Source organism: Mustelus asterias, chromosome 6, assembly GCF_964213995.1.
Source record: "Mustelus asterias chromosome 6, sMusAst1.hap1.1, whole genome shotgun sequence".
NCBI lineage: Eukaryota > Metazoa > Chordata > Chondrichthyes > Carcharhiniformes > Triakidae > Mustelus > Mustelus asterias.
In genome coordinates, this window is record NC_135806.1 from 95,021,676 (window position 1) to 95,040,832 (window position 19,157).

Genomic DNA, 19,157 nt, shown 5'->3' on the forward strand with positions numbered 1-19,157 from the left:
CGGGAGTGAAAACCTCCCATTTTTATGTCCGTTCGACACTCAGAATTTTTCAGAGAAAATTCCGCCTGGGATCTTTAGAGGCTGAGACAGAAGAAATTATAATGGGAAATGTTTTAAAAAGACAGAAAAAATACTTGTGTCTGTCTTCACGGTAGAAGACACAGAAACATACTGGGAAATATTGGGGAAGCAAAGGTCTAATGAGAGTGAGGAACTTAGTAAAGTAGAGGAACTGGAAAAGTTAATGAGGCTGAAAGTCAAACAAAATCCCATGGATTTGACAGCTTAGAGTTTATATTGCTGCAGAGATAATGAATGGACTGATTGTGCCCTTCCAAAATTCCCTAGGATCTGGAATGGTTCCAGTGTATTGGGGAATGACAAATGTAAACCACCTATTCAAGAAAGGAGGGAGAGAGAAAATAGAGAACAACAAGCCAATTAGCCTGACATCCATTATTAAGGAAGTGCTAACAGGTCACTTAGAAAATCATAAAACAATTAGGCAGATTGAACATGGTTTTATGAAAGTGAAATCATGTTTGATAAGTCTATTGAGGTATTTTGAGGATGTAACCAGCAAGGTAGATAAAGGGAATCCAGTCACTATGGAACATTTAGATTTTCAGAAAGCATTTGACACTATACCACAAGTTGAGGGCTCATGGAGTAGGGGGTAATATATTAGCATGGATACAGCATTGTATAAAAGAGAGAACTGAGAGAGTAGGAACAAAAGCATCATTTTCAGGTTGTCAGGCTATTGCTAAAAACACAAGGGAGTTGGAGATTATGACAGGTAGACAGAAAAGTGGAGTTAAGGCCTCAAAAATATCAGACATAATATTATTGAATAGTGGAGCAGGCACGAGGGGCCGAATGGCTTCCTCTTGCTCCTATTTCTGGTGCTCTTTTGTTTTTATGTTATGAGAGGGTAGCCACAAGAATCAGTGTTTATTCAAAAACCGTGGAATTCTGTGGCTTTATTCGCTGAACAAGTGCCTTGATTTCAAACTTTGTCTACTTATCGCTTCTCGGCCTTTTGGCTAAGATCAAGTGTATGGTCGGCACCCCATTGTCGGCCGCACTTGTTCGAGGTCATTGGGTTACGCTGAGGCTTCATATGTTTCATATGAAGCAATTTTTAAAAGTGGCATCTCGGCCTTTTGGCTAAGATGCAAATGAGCTCAAGTCTTGGAGGAGGATCCAATCAGCCTTCTCCAATCAGCTTGGCTCATGTAGATCAGGCCCAGGACAGGGTGATTTGGTCGCTCGCCCTGTCTTGTCAGCCTGGATCTGAAATGTCTCAACTTGTTGAGACTCTGAATTGGATTTGTATTAAAAAAAAACAGTAAGATGCGCGATCTTCTTGGAGATCCTCTCCACTTGTTTATTGATACTTGCCAACAATTTAGGGGTCTGGTCTCGGATCAGAACAGTCTCCATTTGCAGTAATCCATACCCAAATCATCCCGTTGATTATATCATTCATTATCATTTTACTTGAATCTACCCTGAAAATCATATTCAATCTATAAAAACTCACAGGTAATTAAAACTAGAAGGAGCTGTGTAGCTGTAGTTTTTGCTTTTGGTACCAAAGCAGATAATTCTGTTCGGAATTTCGGAATTCTTTAAGTTGTGAATGACCTTTAAATTTGAATGGGAAGCCATTTATAAGTTTTGTTGCACAAAATGATCTGATATCCCTTGAACAAGTGCTCAAAAGCACACACCTCGCTCTCTCTCCCTCTTCTTTCTCTACCAGTTTCCCCTCCTCTCTCGCTATCATGAGATTCCTTGAACTAAAATCCCAATTTAATCTGTAGGAGTATAATTAGCTGTGTTGCTGTCCTAATTAACAGTTGTGGGATGGGGATCTTACCAGCCCCTCAGAGACAGTTTTGGAGGTGGGGGCATGGGAAAATTTTGAAAGTTCTACATCGCATTAGTTTAGTGCGCCTTTGCCAGAGGTGGACTCAAAGGGCAGAAGCTTCCTGTTCAGCAGCAGTAAGAGGACAATTAAGGTTCAAGTTAGGGACAATTTGTGGATGCTGTCAGTATTTCCACAGATAGGCCCCCTGACTGAGTCACAAGACAGGCAGCAACTTAGAGGTGGTTTCTCAGCGGCAGGCAAGAGGGCCATTGGGGTGCGCTCTGACTAGCCCAATGATTGAGCTGCAAGAATGAAAAGCCACAGTCTTGGCCATAAACCATTGGAGCTTTGGGCCGCCTTATTTTTAAAATTTAGGTAGGCACCCAAAAGCCCCTTCATTTTGAGACTCCTGTATACTTGCCTACCTCTCCCAGTAATGCTGCAGTCCGTCCAGTATTGCAGGCTCTCTGATTGAGCCTTGTATCTTGTGAACCCACTGCCACCTTCCTTAAATGGGTGCCTAATACAAAGAAGGCCATCTATTAAATTGTGATGCTGTGTGGATGGCAGCTACCAGTTGAGTTGGAGTATGGTAGTGTCCTCAAACACAACTATTTTCTCCATCGGGGAGATTCAGCGCTTGATGCATACTTATAAAATCATAAATGAATGATGAATAAGTGCAGAATGAGGCCACTCAGCCTATCATACTTATACAAAGAACAAACAAACAAAGAACAATACAGCACAGGAACAGGCCCTTCGGCCCTCCAAGCCCGCGCCGCTCCCTGGTCCAAACGAGACCATTATTTTGTATCCCTCCATTCCCACTCCGTTCATATGGCTGTCTAGATAAGTCTTAAACTTTCCCAGTGTGTCCGCCTCCACTACCTTGCCTGGCAGCGCATTCCAGGCCCCCACCACCCTCTGTGTAAAATATGTCTGTCTGATATCTGTGTTAAACCTCCCCCCCTTCACCTTGAACCTATGACCCCTCGTGAACATCACCACTGACCTGGGGAAAAGCTTCCCACCGTTCACCCTATCTATGCCTTTCATAATTTTATACACCTCTATTAAGTCTCCCCTCATCCTCCGTCTTTCCAGGGAGAACAACCCCAGTTTACCCAATCTCTCCTCATAACTAAGCCCCTCCATACCAGGTAACATCCTGGTAAACCTCCTCTGTACTCTCTCCAAAGCCTCCACGTCCTTCTGGTAGTGTGGTGACCAGAACTGGACGCAGTATTCCAGATGCGGCCGAACCAACGTTCTATACATCTGCAACATCAGACCCCAACTTTTATACTCTATGCCCCGTCCTATAAAGGCAAGCATGCCATATGCCTTCTTCACCACCTTCTCCACCTGTGACGTCACTTTCAAGGAGCTGTGGACCTACACACCCAGATCCCTCTGCGTATCTACACCCTTTATGGTTCTGCCATTTATCATATAGCTCCTAGAATCATAGAAGAATCATAGAAACCCTACAGTGCAGAAGGAGGCCATTCGGCCCATAGAGTCTGCACCGACCACAATCCCACCCAGGCCCTACCCGCTAATCCCTTTTTTTTTTTAACCCGCTAATTTACCCGCTAATCCCTCTAACCTACGCATCCCAGCACTCTAAGGGGCAATTTTTTTTTTTAACCTGGCCAATCAACCTAACCCGCACATCTTTGGACTGTGGGAGGAAACCGGAGCATCCAGAGGAAACCCACGCAGACACGAGGAGAATGTGCAAACTCCACACAGACAGTGACCCGAGCCGGGAATCGAACCCGGGACCCTGGAGCTGTGAAGCAGCAGTGCTAACCACTGTGCTACCATGCCGCCCTACATTATTTCTACCAAAATGCATCACTTCGCATTTATCAGGATTGAACTCCATCTGCCATTTCTTTGCCCAAATTTCCAGCCTATCTATATCCTTCTGTAGCTTCTGACAATGCTCCTCACTATCTGCAAGTCCTGCCAATTTTGTGTCGTTCGCAAACTTACTGATCACCCCAGTTACACCTTCTTCCAGATCATTTATATAAATCACAAACAGAAGTCCCAATACAGAGCCCTGCGGAACACCACTAATCACAGGCTTCCAGCCGGAAAAAGACCCTTCCACTACCATCCTCTGTCTTCTGTGACCAAGCCAGTTCTCCACCCATCTAGCCACCTCTCCCTTTATCCCATGAGATCCAACCTTTTTCATCAGCCTACCATGAGGGACTTTGTCAAACGCTTTACTAAAGTCCATATAGACGACATCCACGGCCCTTCCCTCGTCAACCATTTTGGTCACTTCTTCAAAAAACTCCACCAGGTTAGTGAGGCATGACCTCCCTCTCACAAAACCATGCTGACTATCGTTAATGAGTTTATTCCTTTCTAAATGCGCATACATCCTATCTCTAAGAATCTTCTCCAACAACTTCCCCACCACGGACGTCAAGCTCACCGGCCTATAATTACCCGGGTTATCCTTCCTACCCTTCTTAAATAACGGGACCACATTAGCTATCCTCCAATCCTCTGGGACCTCACCTGCGTCCAGTGACGAGGCAAAGATTTGCGTCAGAGGCCCAGCGATTTCATCTCTCGTCTCCCTGAGCAGCCTTGGATAGATTCCATCAGGCCCTGGGGATTTGTCAGTCTTTAAATTCTCTAACAAACCTAACACTTCCTCCTTTGTAATGGAGATTTTCTCCAACGGTTCAACACTCCCCTCCGAGACACTCCCAGTCAACACATCCCTCTCCTTTGTGAATACCGACGCAAAGTATTCATTTAGGATCTCCCCTACTTCTTTGGGCTCCAAGCATAATTCCCCACTTTTGTCCCTGAGAGGTCCGATTTTTTCCCTGACAACCCTTTTGTTCCTAACGTATGAATAAAATGCCTTGGGATTCTCCTTAATCCTGTCTGCCAAGAACATTTCGTGACCCATTTTTGCTCTTCTAATTCCCCGTTTGAGTTCTTTCCTACTTTCTTTGTACTCCTCCAGAGCTCCCTCCGTTTTTAGCTGCCTGGACCTACCATACGCCTCTCTTTTCTTTTTGACCAGTCCCTCAATTTCCCTGGTTATCCACGGTTCTCGAATCCTACCCTTCCTATCCTTTTTAACAGGCACATGCCTGTCCTGCAGCCCTAACAACTGTTCCTTAAAAGACTCCCACATGCCAGATGTGGATTTACCGTCAAACAGCCTCTCCCAATCAAGAGCTGCCAATTTCTGCCTAATCCCACTAAAGTTAGCCTTCCCCCAATCCAACACCTTACCCTTGGGACACCACTCATCCTTTTCCATCACTATCCTAAAGCTAACAGAATTGTGGTCACTATTTGCCACATGTTCCCCTACCGAAACTTTGAAGACCTGACCGGGCTCATTCCCCAGTACGAGGTCCAGTATAGCCCCCTCTCTAGTCGGGCTATCTACATATTGTTCCAAAGAACCCTCCTGTACGCATTTTACAAATTCCTCCCCATTCAGAGTCCCTGCTCTCAGCGATTTCCAGTCTATACCAGGGAAATTGAAGTCTCCCAGTACAACAACCCTATTTTTCCTGCACCTATCCAGTATCTCCTGACATATCCGTTCTTCCACTTCCCTTGGGCTGTTGGGGGGCCTGTAGTACACCCCCAACATAGTGACTGCGCCCTTCCTGTTTCTAAGCTCCACCCAGAGTGACTCGTTACACGACCCCTCTGAATTGTCCCTCCCTCTGCACCGCTGTAATATGCTCTCCAACTAATACTGCTACTCCCCCACCTCTTTTGGCCCCTCCTCTGTCTCGCCTAAAACACTTGTACTCCGGAATATTCAGGCTGCCAGTCCTGTCCCTCTTTCAACCAAGTCTCTGTCACCGCAACCACATCCAAATTCCTTGTGAGCATTAAGGCCCTAAGTTCATCTGTCTTACCTGCTACGCTCCTTGCATTGAAGTATAAGCACTCCAGACCTCCAGGCCCAGTGAGGTCATCCTCCCCCAGAGTGCTCTTCTTCTTTGCCAGCCTTGTCCCAGCCCCAAGCTCGTCCCCAGCCTCTACACTTTTAGACCTAATATTTTGATCCCCTGTTGTTATGAAACAACTATTCAATTAGATCCACTTCCCTGCCCTTACCCCATAACTGCTTTGATATTTTTCCCCTGTAAGCATTTATCCAATTTCCTTTTGAAAATTATCGGAGCTGTTCCCACCACCCCTTCAGACAGTGCATTCCAGATTGTAACAACTCGCTCTGTAAAAACATTTCTCCACATACTACCTCTGTCTCTTTTCCCAATTACGTTTAATCAGTGTCCGCTTGTTGGTGGCCATTTTGTCACTGGAAACAACTTCTATAAGCATGTCATTGAGTGTGATTACACTCCACAGTACCTCCCCACCCAGCCCCACCATTAGCAGAACTGGAAATATATGAAGAATATTGAGATCTGCAACTGTAAATCAGTTAATTCCTGATCAGGCAACATCTTTTATACTATCAATAAGAGATGAAACATACTGCTATTGGCTGAAGAGGGTGATGGACAGAGAGCTGGCCAATCACCAATTAACTGATGTGTCATAAACCATAGAATCCACTTTGATTTAAATCTCTGACTGTTGGACAGCAGGAACTCCCTGAGAATTCCAAATCAGTTACGCCCTGAGCTACGGCTGGTGAGTAATTATCAGCTTTGGGCCTGATGATTTTCTATGTTATTTAAGTGCCTGCGGGGACCAACTCTGCATGGCATACTTTGAAATTAAGTATAGATTTTTAACTTCAACTAATTACAGATGGGAACCTCTCTGTATAAAGAGTTCCTTATCAGTGACTTGTAAAAACATTAATTAATTAGGGATCCTGCCAGCATTATCCCCCTTGCCAGAAGGAATTTCTGAGACAGTCATTTCCATTCCTGAGTAACGAGCTACTGGATGCTGTGGAAATACCAATAGATTCTCAATAAGCTAATGTCGGACCCATGTTTCAAAATGTAGCTCAATCAGCAACTGGCAACCAAGGATCCATTAGGTTTCGGCAGAAAGGATTCAGGAGGGAATTTCAGAGATTAAGGCCTAGATAGCTGATGATGGGTCAGTGGAGGTGGGTGATGTTCAAGAGACCAGTCAGTGTAAAAGGAATTCAGAGTTCTTGAAGAGTTGTAGGCCTGGAGAAAGTTGTAAAGGTAGGAAATGGCGAAGTGATTATGGGTTTGGATCACAAGAGTAAGGTTATTTAAATCAGTTGTTGGTAGACCAGGAACCTAAAGGTCAAAGACCAAAAGGGTAAAGGGAAAATGGGATTTTGTGTGAGCTAGAGTAAGGCCAGCAGAGTTTTGGATGAGCTCAAGTTTATTCAGGGTGAAAGATGAAAGACGGGCCAGGGGAGGACTGGAATACTGGAGTTAACAGAAATATGGATGAGTTTTACATGTGGGGGATCAGTAAGACTTGAATATATTCCTTTTGTTTGCAGAGAACAGGTTCCTATGTATGAATGTATCTCACTTCTATCAAATGTAATTGAGCCATGTTATCAGCTCAACTAATTATCCTAAATCAATTCTTAGTGTTGCTATTAGCACATTTAGGATTGTTCAACAAGCGCTGTCCTATCGCAGAAACATATGTAACAGTGGACATTTTGTTTTGGTTTGGGCTGATTGTATATGGTCAGTACTCTGCCTATTCCAGACAACCAGAGGAATATGTTGTTGGATTTGAACAGCCAATTGTTGGGAAATATGGCTTACATACTTAGCATTGCACTGGTGCTGAAATTTATACACGACATTGCTCAATTCTATGGTTGGCAGAATGTCTCAAGCTTTGTGCCTTTCAGTTTAAAGTTTATTTATTAGCGTCAGAAGTAGGCTTACCTTAACACTGCAATGAAGTTACTGTGAAAATCCCCTAGTCGCTACATTCTGGCGCCTGTTCGGGTACACTGAGGAAGAATTTAGCATGGCCAATGCACCTAACCAGCACACCTTTTGGACTGTGGGAGGATAGCAGAGCACAGGGAGGAAACCTATGCAGATACAGGGAGAATGCGCAGACTCCAGGCAGACAATGACCTAAGCAAGGAATCAAACCCGGGTCCCTAGCGCTGTGTGGCAGCAGTGCCACCATTGCGCCACCATGCCTCCCATAATTACTCTGTAGTTTGGGGAGCTTTATCCATTGCCTCAGCCAATAACAGTCAACCTATCAACCAATCAACATGCTTTTCTCCACTGTATGTTATATAAAGTTTTGTATTCTTGTAGAAAGTTTCGCATGTCTCTTTTTTCATCAATATTCAAGTTCTGTATTACAAAGCAATGGTTGGAAACACTAAATATTAAAACAATATAGTGCATTTATCAACTCTGATTCTAAAACACTTGGATTTTCCCAATTTATACTGGAATGCATTTATTATTTATTTATTCTTGGGGTATGGGGAATGCTAGCCAATAGTATCCCATTCCTAGTTTTTCTGACTACATCCATTTGAAAATTCATCTAAATGAAAAGAATGATTACTGTAAAAAGGTTACTGGAACTGTTTACTGACAGTACAGTGGCTCAGTAGTTAATACTTGTTGGTGAGGTAACCCAGGTGACCGGCATAGCCTAAAGTTTAGACAGTGCAAGACTCATGAGGCAGGTATCTCTGTATAAAGATGTAACTTTATTTAAACCAGTAGCCGCCAGACATTCATCAAAAGATCAGGACAGCTCTAGATAGAACTGCCAGGCCTCTCCGATGAAATCTGATGTATACAATTCAAAACAGATCAATTATAGGTTCCTGCCTTTCAGTAATTATAAATCAATCATCTTCAGGATGTACAAATCAACAATAATACCTGTCAAATACTTTAGCCAATCGCACCCCACTTCCCAGTATAACGGTACTTTATTAGTCCGTGAAATCCGGAAGCTAACTCCTGTCTTGGCTGACCCCACTCCCCTGTTGCCTAGGAGCCTAAGGTGTTCAGCCTAGAGTTCAACTAAACATTCTCTTGGTTCCCTTAAAGGTCACTGTCTAACCAGACAAACTCATGACACCACGTCTGGGCACCAGTCCATCTTGCTCGGACAGTGAATAAACCCTATTCATGAAATATGATTAAATGTTCTAAACATTCTTTCCAACCAAAACTTTCACTGATAAATCTTGCATATTTCCAAGGTTCAATTATTCTCTCGAAATATGGCTTCATCCTAATGTCATTTTACCGCGATGCTTAGCAGTAAGTTATTTTTGGCCAAAGCAAACAATATTCCTTAAAATCAATAATAATACATTCAAAATATCAGCGTATGTGTTTTACAATCATAATCACTCGTTTGAATCAATTATTGCATCTCATATGTGTAAATTGCTTCTTGTTAGCTCAAACTTATTTTAAAAGTCATTTAACTGAATGCTGCTAGTTCTGTCAGTGCCTTAATGTCTAATGGTTTAAAAATCTTACCACTCTATTAGGGGTTCCACTTACAGCACGGCTGCCTCAGATTCCAGCCTTGGGTACCTGTCTGTGGGCCTTTCGGAGAGTTAGTGCAGACACAATTGCTGGAATTTTACTGCCTCGCCCAGAATCAGGGTGGGCGAGGCTTGCAGAACGGCATTCTCCCTTGGCCTTGGGCAGGATCTTATGAGCCTCGGGTGGGCGAGGTGGTAAAATTCTGGCAAATGTGCCTAGTGGCCTCCTTCTGCACTGTAGCAATTCTATTCTATGGGATTCTGCTACCTCCTCGCAGTGTTGAAACTTCCAGAATGTAAATTCCGCTTACAAGTGATTTGGACAACAGAACAGCTCAGGAGCCTTGCAGACTTCCCAATTGTTCACAACGTTCATGGCCAGAATCAGTATTCCTTAATCTCTTCACCTGGAGCATGAAAGAAGTCCCAATTTTATGGAAATGTAATTATTAGTTATGCTATGGTTTGAGTTGATAACCTAAAATTAAAAGATTAATTCCTCTGCCTTGAAATGTCCTCACTCATATTTGGCCGATCTGTCTGAGTTGATTTGTTGGCTGTGTCATGGTTCCTTCCTCATGTTTCACTTTTGTCCAATAAATTTCATTTGGTGTTACATGCTTGTCACAGTGACAGATGGTGCTGTAAAATATGAATGTGCTTTCTTTACATTTGTAAAATATTACACAAAACCTGAACATTTTTCAAGAGAGGCACTGATGAATGGGAGAGGTCGTGTTTCAGCAGGAGTAGAGTTTCTGCTTTGGAATTGGGAATTGCATTGTTTTGAAGTCTGTTTTTTATCCTGAGTTTCTTCTCAAACACATTTGCATTCCACTGATTGCAAAACCTGCCCTGAACCAGCGCATTGTGAAAAGTTGGTTTAAAAATATTCCTGGAGTTATTTAAGAGTGATTAACTTGGTAGTACAGCTGAAAACAGTTCTTTCCGAAAAAAAATGAGCATTCTGTATCACAGTTAATCCACCTGCTGTGAATGACCCCACTTAAAATTAGTGAAATTGACTTTTGGAAAATATGCAAAGCTATTTTTCATTTATTTGGGGGGTACAGTGGTGAGTGCCTTCATAAACTTAAAAAATTCAAAACCTTTCAAAACATAGTTGTTATTGTTTATGCTTCTAAAAGATCCAACTTAATTTTTGGAGCCTCCTCAAAAGCTTGCAGACAAATGAAATGAGCAGAAAGTTCCAGCAAGGAGAAATGTACCTTCGGGCCAAGGTCAGTGCAAAAGATTCCAGAAACTCAGATTAGACTGAATGTAACTTGTGCTTAAAATTCCACTATCTTTTTCTCCAGTTACACTGGTATCAGGAAAATTGCACTGAAGAAAACCATGTGATAAGTGCAAAATCTAGGCCATGTGTTTTATATTTATTGTAGCTATTTTTACACCAAATTTTAACTACCGATTCTTTCTTCTAGGTGTTTGATTATGACTTTGCATTACAAGATGACTTCATGGGTTCAGGTTATCTGGATCTAACTAAGTTGGAATTAAACAGGTAACAGGTTTTAAAGCTAATCATCATCATTTTACTTGTGTTGTATTCTGTTTATTTGTTTAATCAGTATGCTATATCAGGGAAAAAACTAAAATGGATATAATTCAGTTGAGCAGAGTGTTTGCTAGGGTTCATTCAGTTGGTACATTCGGCTGATTTAAGAGTTCAGGGAATGTGCTCCGTCCTCGCCAATGAAAAATTTTCATCTGGAAATCAGAGTAATCAGAACAGCATGGTGGTAAACTTGTTAGCACTGCCACCTCACAGTGCCAGGGACCCATGTTTGATTCTGGCTCTGGGTGACTGCCTGTGTGGGGTTTGCAAGTTCTCCCCGTGTCTGTGTGGGTTTCCCCCGGGTGCTCCGGTTTCCTCCCACAGTCCAAAGATGTGCAGGCTAGGTGGATTGTTCCTAATAAATTGCCCCTTAGTGTCCAAAGATGTGTAGGTTAGGTGAATTAGCCACGGTAAATGACGGAGTTACGGGGATAGGACAGGCTGGGGTGGGCCTGGGTAAGATGCTCTTTTGGAGAGTCGGTGCAGACTTGATGGACCAAATGGCCTCCTTCTGAACTGTAAGGATTCTATGGTTTTTAATCAGAAGGAGGCCTTTCAGCCCATTGTCTCTATATTAGCTCTTGCAAGAGCAAATCACCTAGTGTCAGTCCTCTGCCTTTTGCCCAAAGACTTGCGCATTTTTCCTCTTCAGATAATGATCCAGTTCTCTTTTGAAAGCCAGGATTGAATCTGCCTCCACCACACTCTCAATGCTTTCCAGAACATAACCTCTCACTGTGCTAAAAGGATTTCCATCATATTGCGGTTGCTTTTTTTGTTAATTACCTTAAATTGATGTCCTCTGATTCTCAATCGTCTTATCAGTAGGAACAGTTTTTCCCTAGCTACTCTGTCCAAACACCTCATAAATTTATATCCCTCCATCAAATTCCAACTCAGTCTTCTCTAGGGAGCCATCCATATAAATATTTTCTGCAACCTCTCTAATGCCTTCACATCTTTCCTGAAATGTAGCTCCCAGACCTAGAAGCAGTACTTCAGTTGAGGCTGAACCAGTGTTTTATACAGGTTCATCATAACTTCCTTGCTTTTGTACTCTTCCATAGCCCACTTTACAAAGCCCAAGATCTGTCTGCTTTATTAGGCACTCTCTCAACCAGCCTCTATGATTCGCCCTGTATTTTGACTGGTGAGGGCTCATGGGGAGTGATCAGGATATTGGACCTGTCCGTGCTGGTTCCTATGGAGTTGCATTTCATGGAAATTTGCTGCTGCCACCTCATACCTGTTAAAAGCCTGAGTTTTATAAGTTTACAGCGCAGAACTTCCTGCAATTTGGCACAAATATATCTCACATATTTGGCACTTACTGATACAATGCAAAAAGTGGGAAAAGTTTAAAGCCTCAGTGTTTCATTTTTTCAGCTACTTTATACAAATTGTGGTAAAGTGACGTTTATGCCATTTTAACAGAGTGAAAACAGTAATGTGCAGTGATGTCAAGAAATCAAGAATAAATGTCTTTCATTTAAAATTCAGGAACATATCAATTCTTTGGTAGAACTTTTGTCAATTTTGTCAGATTTTATTAATTGGAATGTATAATTTTTTTTCCTCCCAGACCGACTGATGTCACCTTAAATCTGAGGGACCCAAGCTGCCCTGTTCAAATTCTGGGGTGCCTGTTCTTGACAGTTACTTTGGTTTGCAGGGAAATTGATCCAAGAACCACCGTAAGTGTTTAATTTTATCTTTCAAAGCATGGAGAGAATTAACAGATAATTTTATTTTACTTGTATTAGCTTTTGTGAAAGTTTTCATTAAAACGTAACAGGTCCAGTTGTTTAAAACAGTAAAAGAAACTAGTGTGGAATATAAGATGTGTCCAAAGCCATTCAGTACCGTGAATCAGTGAAAGTTGTGCCAACCCTCTTTGAAGATATATGGGTTCTCCATTGTAGTCGATGAAAGATGTCAACACAATGATAGAAAAGTCTCGTCACATTTGTTTGACAGTTCTGGTATTAAGGACTGATAATGTTTTGCTTAAAGTAGGTAAATTTGATTTTCACAGGCCTGCCAGCTGGCCTCCTGTCACAATCAAGGAGATTAGAGGAGTGAGGGCAAAGGGCTCTAACTGTTGCCTTTCTTGTCATGTGGATAGTTTTTCACTGACATTGACCACTCGTGAGGCCCTTGAAGCCAGATCCTGGGCCACCAGATTGGGCTGAATTTTTACCTTGTGAATGGGAAGGAAACAGGAGCTGGGACAGTTCCGAGGTCCTAAAACCCTCAGGGGAAGCAGTCATACTGAAATTTTGACTGGGGTGCTCCCTGAATTGGCATTGGACAGGCTCTCAAAGTAGTCAATCATTGGCCTTCCTGCTTCAGAGGAGCAACTAGCTGCAATAAATGGTAAATAACAGAGAGTGTTTCAACTGGAAGCTGTTATCTCTGCCGTTTATTTTAAAGATTCAATTAAAAATATAGAGAAAGTAGCCAGATCACGATGTGAGAGGACGGGGAGAACACCATTACAGTGTGGTCTTTGGCTACACCCCAACCCAGTCAGGCAGAGAAGGCCTGTAGGTCTTCCATGAATACTGAAATTTGGTTCTACCAATGGGTGGACAACATTGGGAACAGGGTTTGGAAACTCACATGCTGGCCAAATGTGTAAATTGCTGCCCCCATCTGTCTTCATTGCCAACCCTGACTGGGTCTGACAATCTAACACATTGGCTGCGATTTAACTGATTCGTCCCGCCCATTGATGGGTGGGACAAACCGGTAAAATCGCGTGAGAGTCGAGAAACTAGGATCACACCCGATTTCTCAGCTCTCGCAATCTTACTGGCACCAGATTTCTGGTACGGTTAGCTTCTCATCCATTTCCAGTGAGAGGCTGAATAAATTATTAAAATTTATGGTAAGCATAATTTCCACCTGTTTAGTGAGCCCGGCGCTCAATCGTCCGGGCTCACTTGCCTTTATGGCCTCGCCAGTAGAGGTTCTCTCCAGCGAGGGAAATGCCTGCTCCCCATGAATGGGGAAGAGTCATGGTGCCCCGCGCCAATAGAACCAGAGGTCATTGAGGCCCCCTGGGGAGGCCGAAGGCAAGGGGATGCCCCTTGGGCAGTGCCAGCCTGGCACCTGGGCACTGCCCGGAGCAGGACTGAAGGGGGCAGGGCCTATGGGGGTGGGGCCTATGGAGCAGGGCCTGAAGGGGTGGGGCCAGGAAGGGGCAGAGCCAGGCCAGGGCAATCCAATTGGGGAGGGAGGGGGAGCCACTGCGCACTCTGCCCATGATCAGTGGGAGAGGGAGGGGGCCCACTGCCGCTCTGCCCGCAATCGGTGGGGGAGGGAAGAGGCCGTTTCCGCACTGCCCATGATTGATGGTGGAGGGGCCAGCTTCTGCACTGCCTGTGATCAGTGGGAGTGCTATATTTTTGGGTGGTCTGGGGTTCACAGTCAGCCGCGGGCCTCCACGATAGCTGGGGAGTGCTGGGTTGAGGCTGGCTGCAGCAGCTGAAGCCTAACAGATCTTTCTCTCTCTCTGTCAGGCCTCTGCTGTTGGAATTGCAAAAGGAACAGCCATAGAGATCTGCACATCTGCAATAGTTCCCTCTGCTGGTTGATCAAGATGGCTGGTGAATTAAACTCTGTCCATTGCCTCTAGTAGCTAAAAACAGTTTAGCCCATTTTTTCAAGCACTATGTACATAAGACTGGGAGTAAAAACTTGTCCAAAAAACAGATCTGCAACTCTCCCATTTTCACGCTAGCTAGATACTTAGAATTTTTCTCGTAAAATTCCGCCCATTGTGCCTCTCCCCTTTTCCATCTCGTGGATGAATGCCTCCAGCATTACATTAGAAAACTCGGGAGCCATCTGTCTAGCCTGTTGTTTCCTTTTCTGAATTTTTACTTCTCTTCGAGTCTTCCACAAATGGTCTTCAAGTCAGTGCAATGAGTTCAGTTCCTCTTTAAGAAAGGAAGGCTGTGATTAAGAAAGCCCAACTAAAACCTGTGCTAGCCATATATGTTGCTTTTATTTATTCATTCAAAGGATGCGGGCAGGGCTGCTGCAAATCTTGGTTCTGCAGTCCATGTGGCGTAGGCATACCCACAGTGCTGATAGGGGAGGGAGTTCCAGGATTTTGACCCAGAGACAGTGAAAGAACAGCGATATATTTCCAAGTAAGGAAGGCAAGTTACTTGGAAGGGAACTTGCTGATGGTGGTGTTTCCTTGTATCTGCCCTTGTCCTTCTAAATGGTAGAGTTTGTGGGTTTGGAAGATGCTGACTAGGCTATGCACTACTGCTACTGTTTGTTGGGAGTGGAAGGAGTGAATGTTCGTGGAAGGCATGCCAATCAAGCGGGTTACTTTGTCCTGGATGGTATCAAGCTTCTTGACTGCTGCATTCATCCAAGGAAGTGGAGAATACTCCATCATATGGCTTGTAGATTGTCGGCAAGCTTTGAGGAGCAACTGGCCGCAGGATTCCAAAAACTGATCTGCTATGGTAAGCACAGTATTTATATGGCTAGTCCAGTTAAGTTTTTGATCCATGATAACCCCAGGAAGTTGATTGTGGGGAGGATTCAGTGATGGTAATGCCATTGAATGTCATTGGGTGATGGTTAGATTCTCTCTTGTTGGCGATGGTCATTGCCTAGCACTTGTGCGGTGTGAATGTTTGATTTGATTTATTATTGTCACTGGTATTAGTATACAGTGACAACTATTGTTTCTTGCATGCTATGCAGACAAGCATACCATACATAGAGAAGGAAAGGAGAGAGTGCAGAATGTAGTGTCACAGTCGTAGCTAGGGTGTGGAGAAAGATCAACTCAATGTGTGGTAGGTCCATTCAAAAATCTGAAGGTAACGGGGAAGTGCCAAATCTCTCAGAGATTGAATTAAAGCATTGTTAGAGAGTTTAAAAGAATTAGAATTAAATTTTAGAAGCATAGAATGAGAGTAAAAGATAGAATTAGAAGATATGCTGGGCACAGCTTGCAAGAAGTCGCCATCATCTTGTTGTCAACTGCACTTGTCAGCTCAAGCCTGGATACTATCCAGGTCTTATTGCATTTCGACATGGACTGCTTCAGTATCTGAGGAGATGTGAATGGTTCTGGGCCCTCTGCTGAGCATACAGTTCAGTCACCAAACATTTTATCCAATCTCCCACTTATGGACATTGACAGTTTTTTCTCTTATAATTACAGATGAAGAAGGCCATATGGCCTCTCCCGAGTGATCCTAACATCCTGCATGATTTAAAGGTTTCTATCCCCACTATGCTATTTGAGGTTTATTTAACCCTTGTTTGAAGAAGAATCTCTTGATATTATTTCTAAAACTATCTTTGAATACTTTGACCCTGTCTATTCTAGTTCTATTCTCACAGTTTAATTTAAAGTAATAGGAAATGATTTCCATAGAATCCCTACAATGCAGAAGGAGACCATTTGGCCCAAGGAACCTGCACCAACTCTCTGAAAGAGCATCTAACCCAGGCCCACCCGCCCTATCTCCATAACTCCTCCCATTTACCATGGCTAATCCTCCTAACCTACACATCTTTGAACACGAAGGGACAATTTACCATGGCCAATCCACCTAACCTGCACAATTTTGGTCTGTGGGAGGAAAGCAGAGCACCTGGGGAAACCCATGTAGACATGGGGAGAATGTGCAAACTCCACACAGACAGACACCCAAGGTCATAATCAATCCTGGATCCCTGGCGCTGTGAGGCAGCAGTGATAACCACTGTGCCACTGTTCTGCCCCCTCTGACAAAGCCTTCTAAATCTTGTATAGGATGTGGAAAATAGAAATACTGCTCTCAAAAAATGCTGCTCTAAAATCCATTCCTTTTTCCACAACTCTACATTTACACTTCTGTTGAGAAACCAATAACTAGTTAAGTGCCCCATTTGAAAGGGACACTACTGACCCACTGAAACAAAAACAAATACTTTAAAGAAAATGTAATACAGTAACACAAATTAAAATAGCATTCCCAGGGTTGATAATGCACTCCAACTCCCATCTACTATGTTCACCAGTCAGAAGGCCTCAAATGTACCAATGGACATGACTGCTCCTGCTCCAGGGACAAATTTAATTTGCATTAATGAGGTGATAACACTTTCAAAATGGGGTCAATAGACTTACCTTCCCATGAACACCAATAGTCCAGCTGCCACCATTGTTAAAGAACCCTACTGCTGGATGGCTTAATAATTCACTTGTTTCAGGCAGTGCACTCCTTTCATAAAGCAGATTAAAGTCCGAAGGTAGACAAATGATCCCAATTGCTATGTTAGGACAGAATTAGGTGGAACATATGCTGTGCATGCTCTGACCAGTTTTACTGGAGGTAGAACAAATGAAGAGGACCAAAGGACAGGTTTTAAATTATCTTTGTGGCTAGGAGGAATAAGAGTCATCCCCGGGCCCCATAAAACTGCTATAAACTGCTGCCAACTCCGGACTTCCCATCCTCAGCCCAGAAGTTACTCCTGGAGGGTCGGTTCGCTCAGGATGGCTGATATGTGATGCAGAACTACGCATAGGGTTCAGTTCCCATACAGTTGTGGTTATTCATGAAGGCCTGCCTTCTCAACCTTGCCCCTCACATCGCCAGTCAGCTCTTCCCCTCAGAGGGGAGAGCAGCCTATGGTCATCTGGGACTGTAGTGACTTTACCTTTTTTTACTTCTTACAGCTGAGTGACAAGTCCTGGCTTAATCCAGGATGGGAATATTGTTAGTGGAAGGCAACTCAATCTATTTATTTAAATGAACCCAAGCCTTGAAAGGTGTTCTAATGAAAGGTAATTGACTTGACATGTTAACTCTGTTTCTCAGATGCTGACAACAGCTGAGCATTTCCAGCATTTTTTTTTCTTTCCTTGAAAGGGCTCCAGTTGTATAGGCAGTGATGGAGCCATTGGGAAATTAGGGAAGATCATTACACTCCCAAATATTTTGAGGTCAGTACATTGGAGATCCTTCTCTATTTCTATCTCGGGAACCTCTGTCACCCATTTCTGACATCCAGGTTTGGCCTTCAGGTCTACACAGCTCCAAATTTGGCTTGTCACACATTAGTTCACAGGCTAAGTCCCCGTCCTGTCAAGTTAGCTAAATTTTCAATGCGACCGTCTCAGCTACCCAAAATCCAGCTCTGCGGCTGGGGGAGGGCAACCAATGTACTCCACTGGTTAACTGGAGGAATGCTAAAATCTATCTAAAAGACTCCAATTCTAACATCCATACTTCCACCTATCAATTAACCCAGAGCTGCCCATGGAAATGCCTGGATGGGAAGTATTTTAGTTGTGTTTAAAAGGTCAAATTGCATTAGGACAGTCATGATGGGTTTGATGTAGAAATCCACTCCCCTGTGAACACTTGACTATAGCACCCTGGCAAATGTCAGATCAAAATCAACAAAAGGAGCACATATATTCATGAAATCTTTTGTAATACATTTCAATCTATTCTATACACAATGGCTGAAGCTCCACCACCTCGCCCACCCCGATTCCAGGGTGGGCGAGATTCCCAGAACAGAAATCGCCATTAGCCTCAGGTGGGATTTTACAATCTCGCCCAAGCGAGATCCCACCCAGAATATATTTTTTAAAAATCCTTACAAGTCAGAAGCCCATTGAGATTAAAGTAGTGAATTTTATGAAAACACAGATTAGCATTTGATGCTTGAATTTTAGTAGGTGCACTTCTGACTCCAGCCAGGCAGTCCCGTCTACTATTACTTGGATTTTACCTGCTGGAATTCTAATCATCCTGTACAGGAAAGAGTTCTGCATATGCTTGGTCATATCCATGTGCAGTGTTCTCTTCCAGTAGTTATAAATGTAAGTGTAAATATAAATGTGTGATATGAAGAAGAAATTAGATATAGCTCTTGGGGCTAAAAGAATCAAGGGATATGAGGGGGGAAGGCGGCTTCAGGATATTGAACTTGATGATCAGCCATGATCAAAATGAATGACAGAGCAGACTCGAAGAACCAAATTGCACACTCCCGCCTCTATTTTCTATGTTTCTAAAAGTTGTGAATAACTTTGCTCTGTGGATCCCTGAGTAGTTTGTAAGCCAAAATTGACAATGTGTCAAACTACTGTGGTGTGAGAGAACCAATCTGAGAGAGTCTCACTCTTTGTCACCTATTCCATTCCAGAGTCAGTTCATGTGTAGGCTTAAATTCATGTGGCTAAAGCTCCAACACTA

At 43.3% G+C, this 19,157-nt stretch overlaps 1 protein-coding gene across 4 annotated transcripts in view; it reads left to right on the forward strand.

The window, feature by feature from the left end:
- Positions 1–19,157, forward strand: part of mctp1a (multiple C2 domains, transmembrane 1a) — a 599,923-nt gene that overhangs the window by 240,924 nt on the left and 339,842 nt on the right. For all 4 annotated transcript variants that reach the window (XM_078214774.1, XM_078214777.1, XM_078214776.1 and 1 more), the window contains 2 exons: positions 10,790–10,869; positions 12,506–12,617. In XM_078214774.1, coding sequence (XP_078070900.1) covers positions 10,790–10,869; positions 12,506–12,617 — 192 coding nt within the window. The remainder of the gene's footprint in view (positions 1–10,789; positions 10,870–12,505; positions 12,618–19,157) is intronic.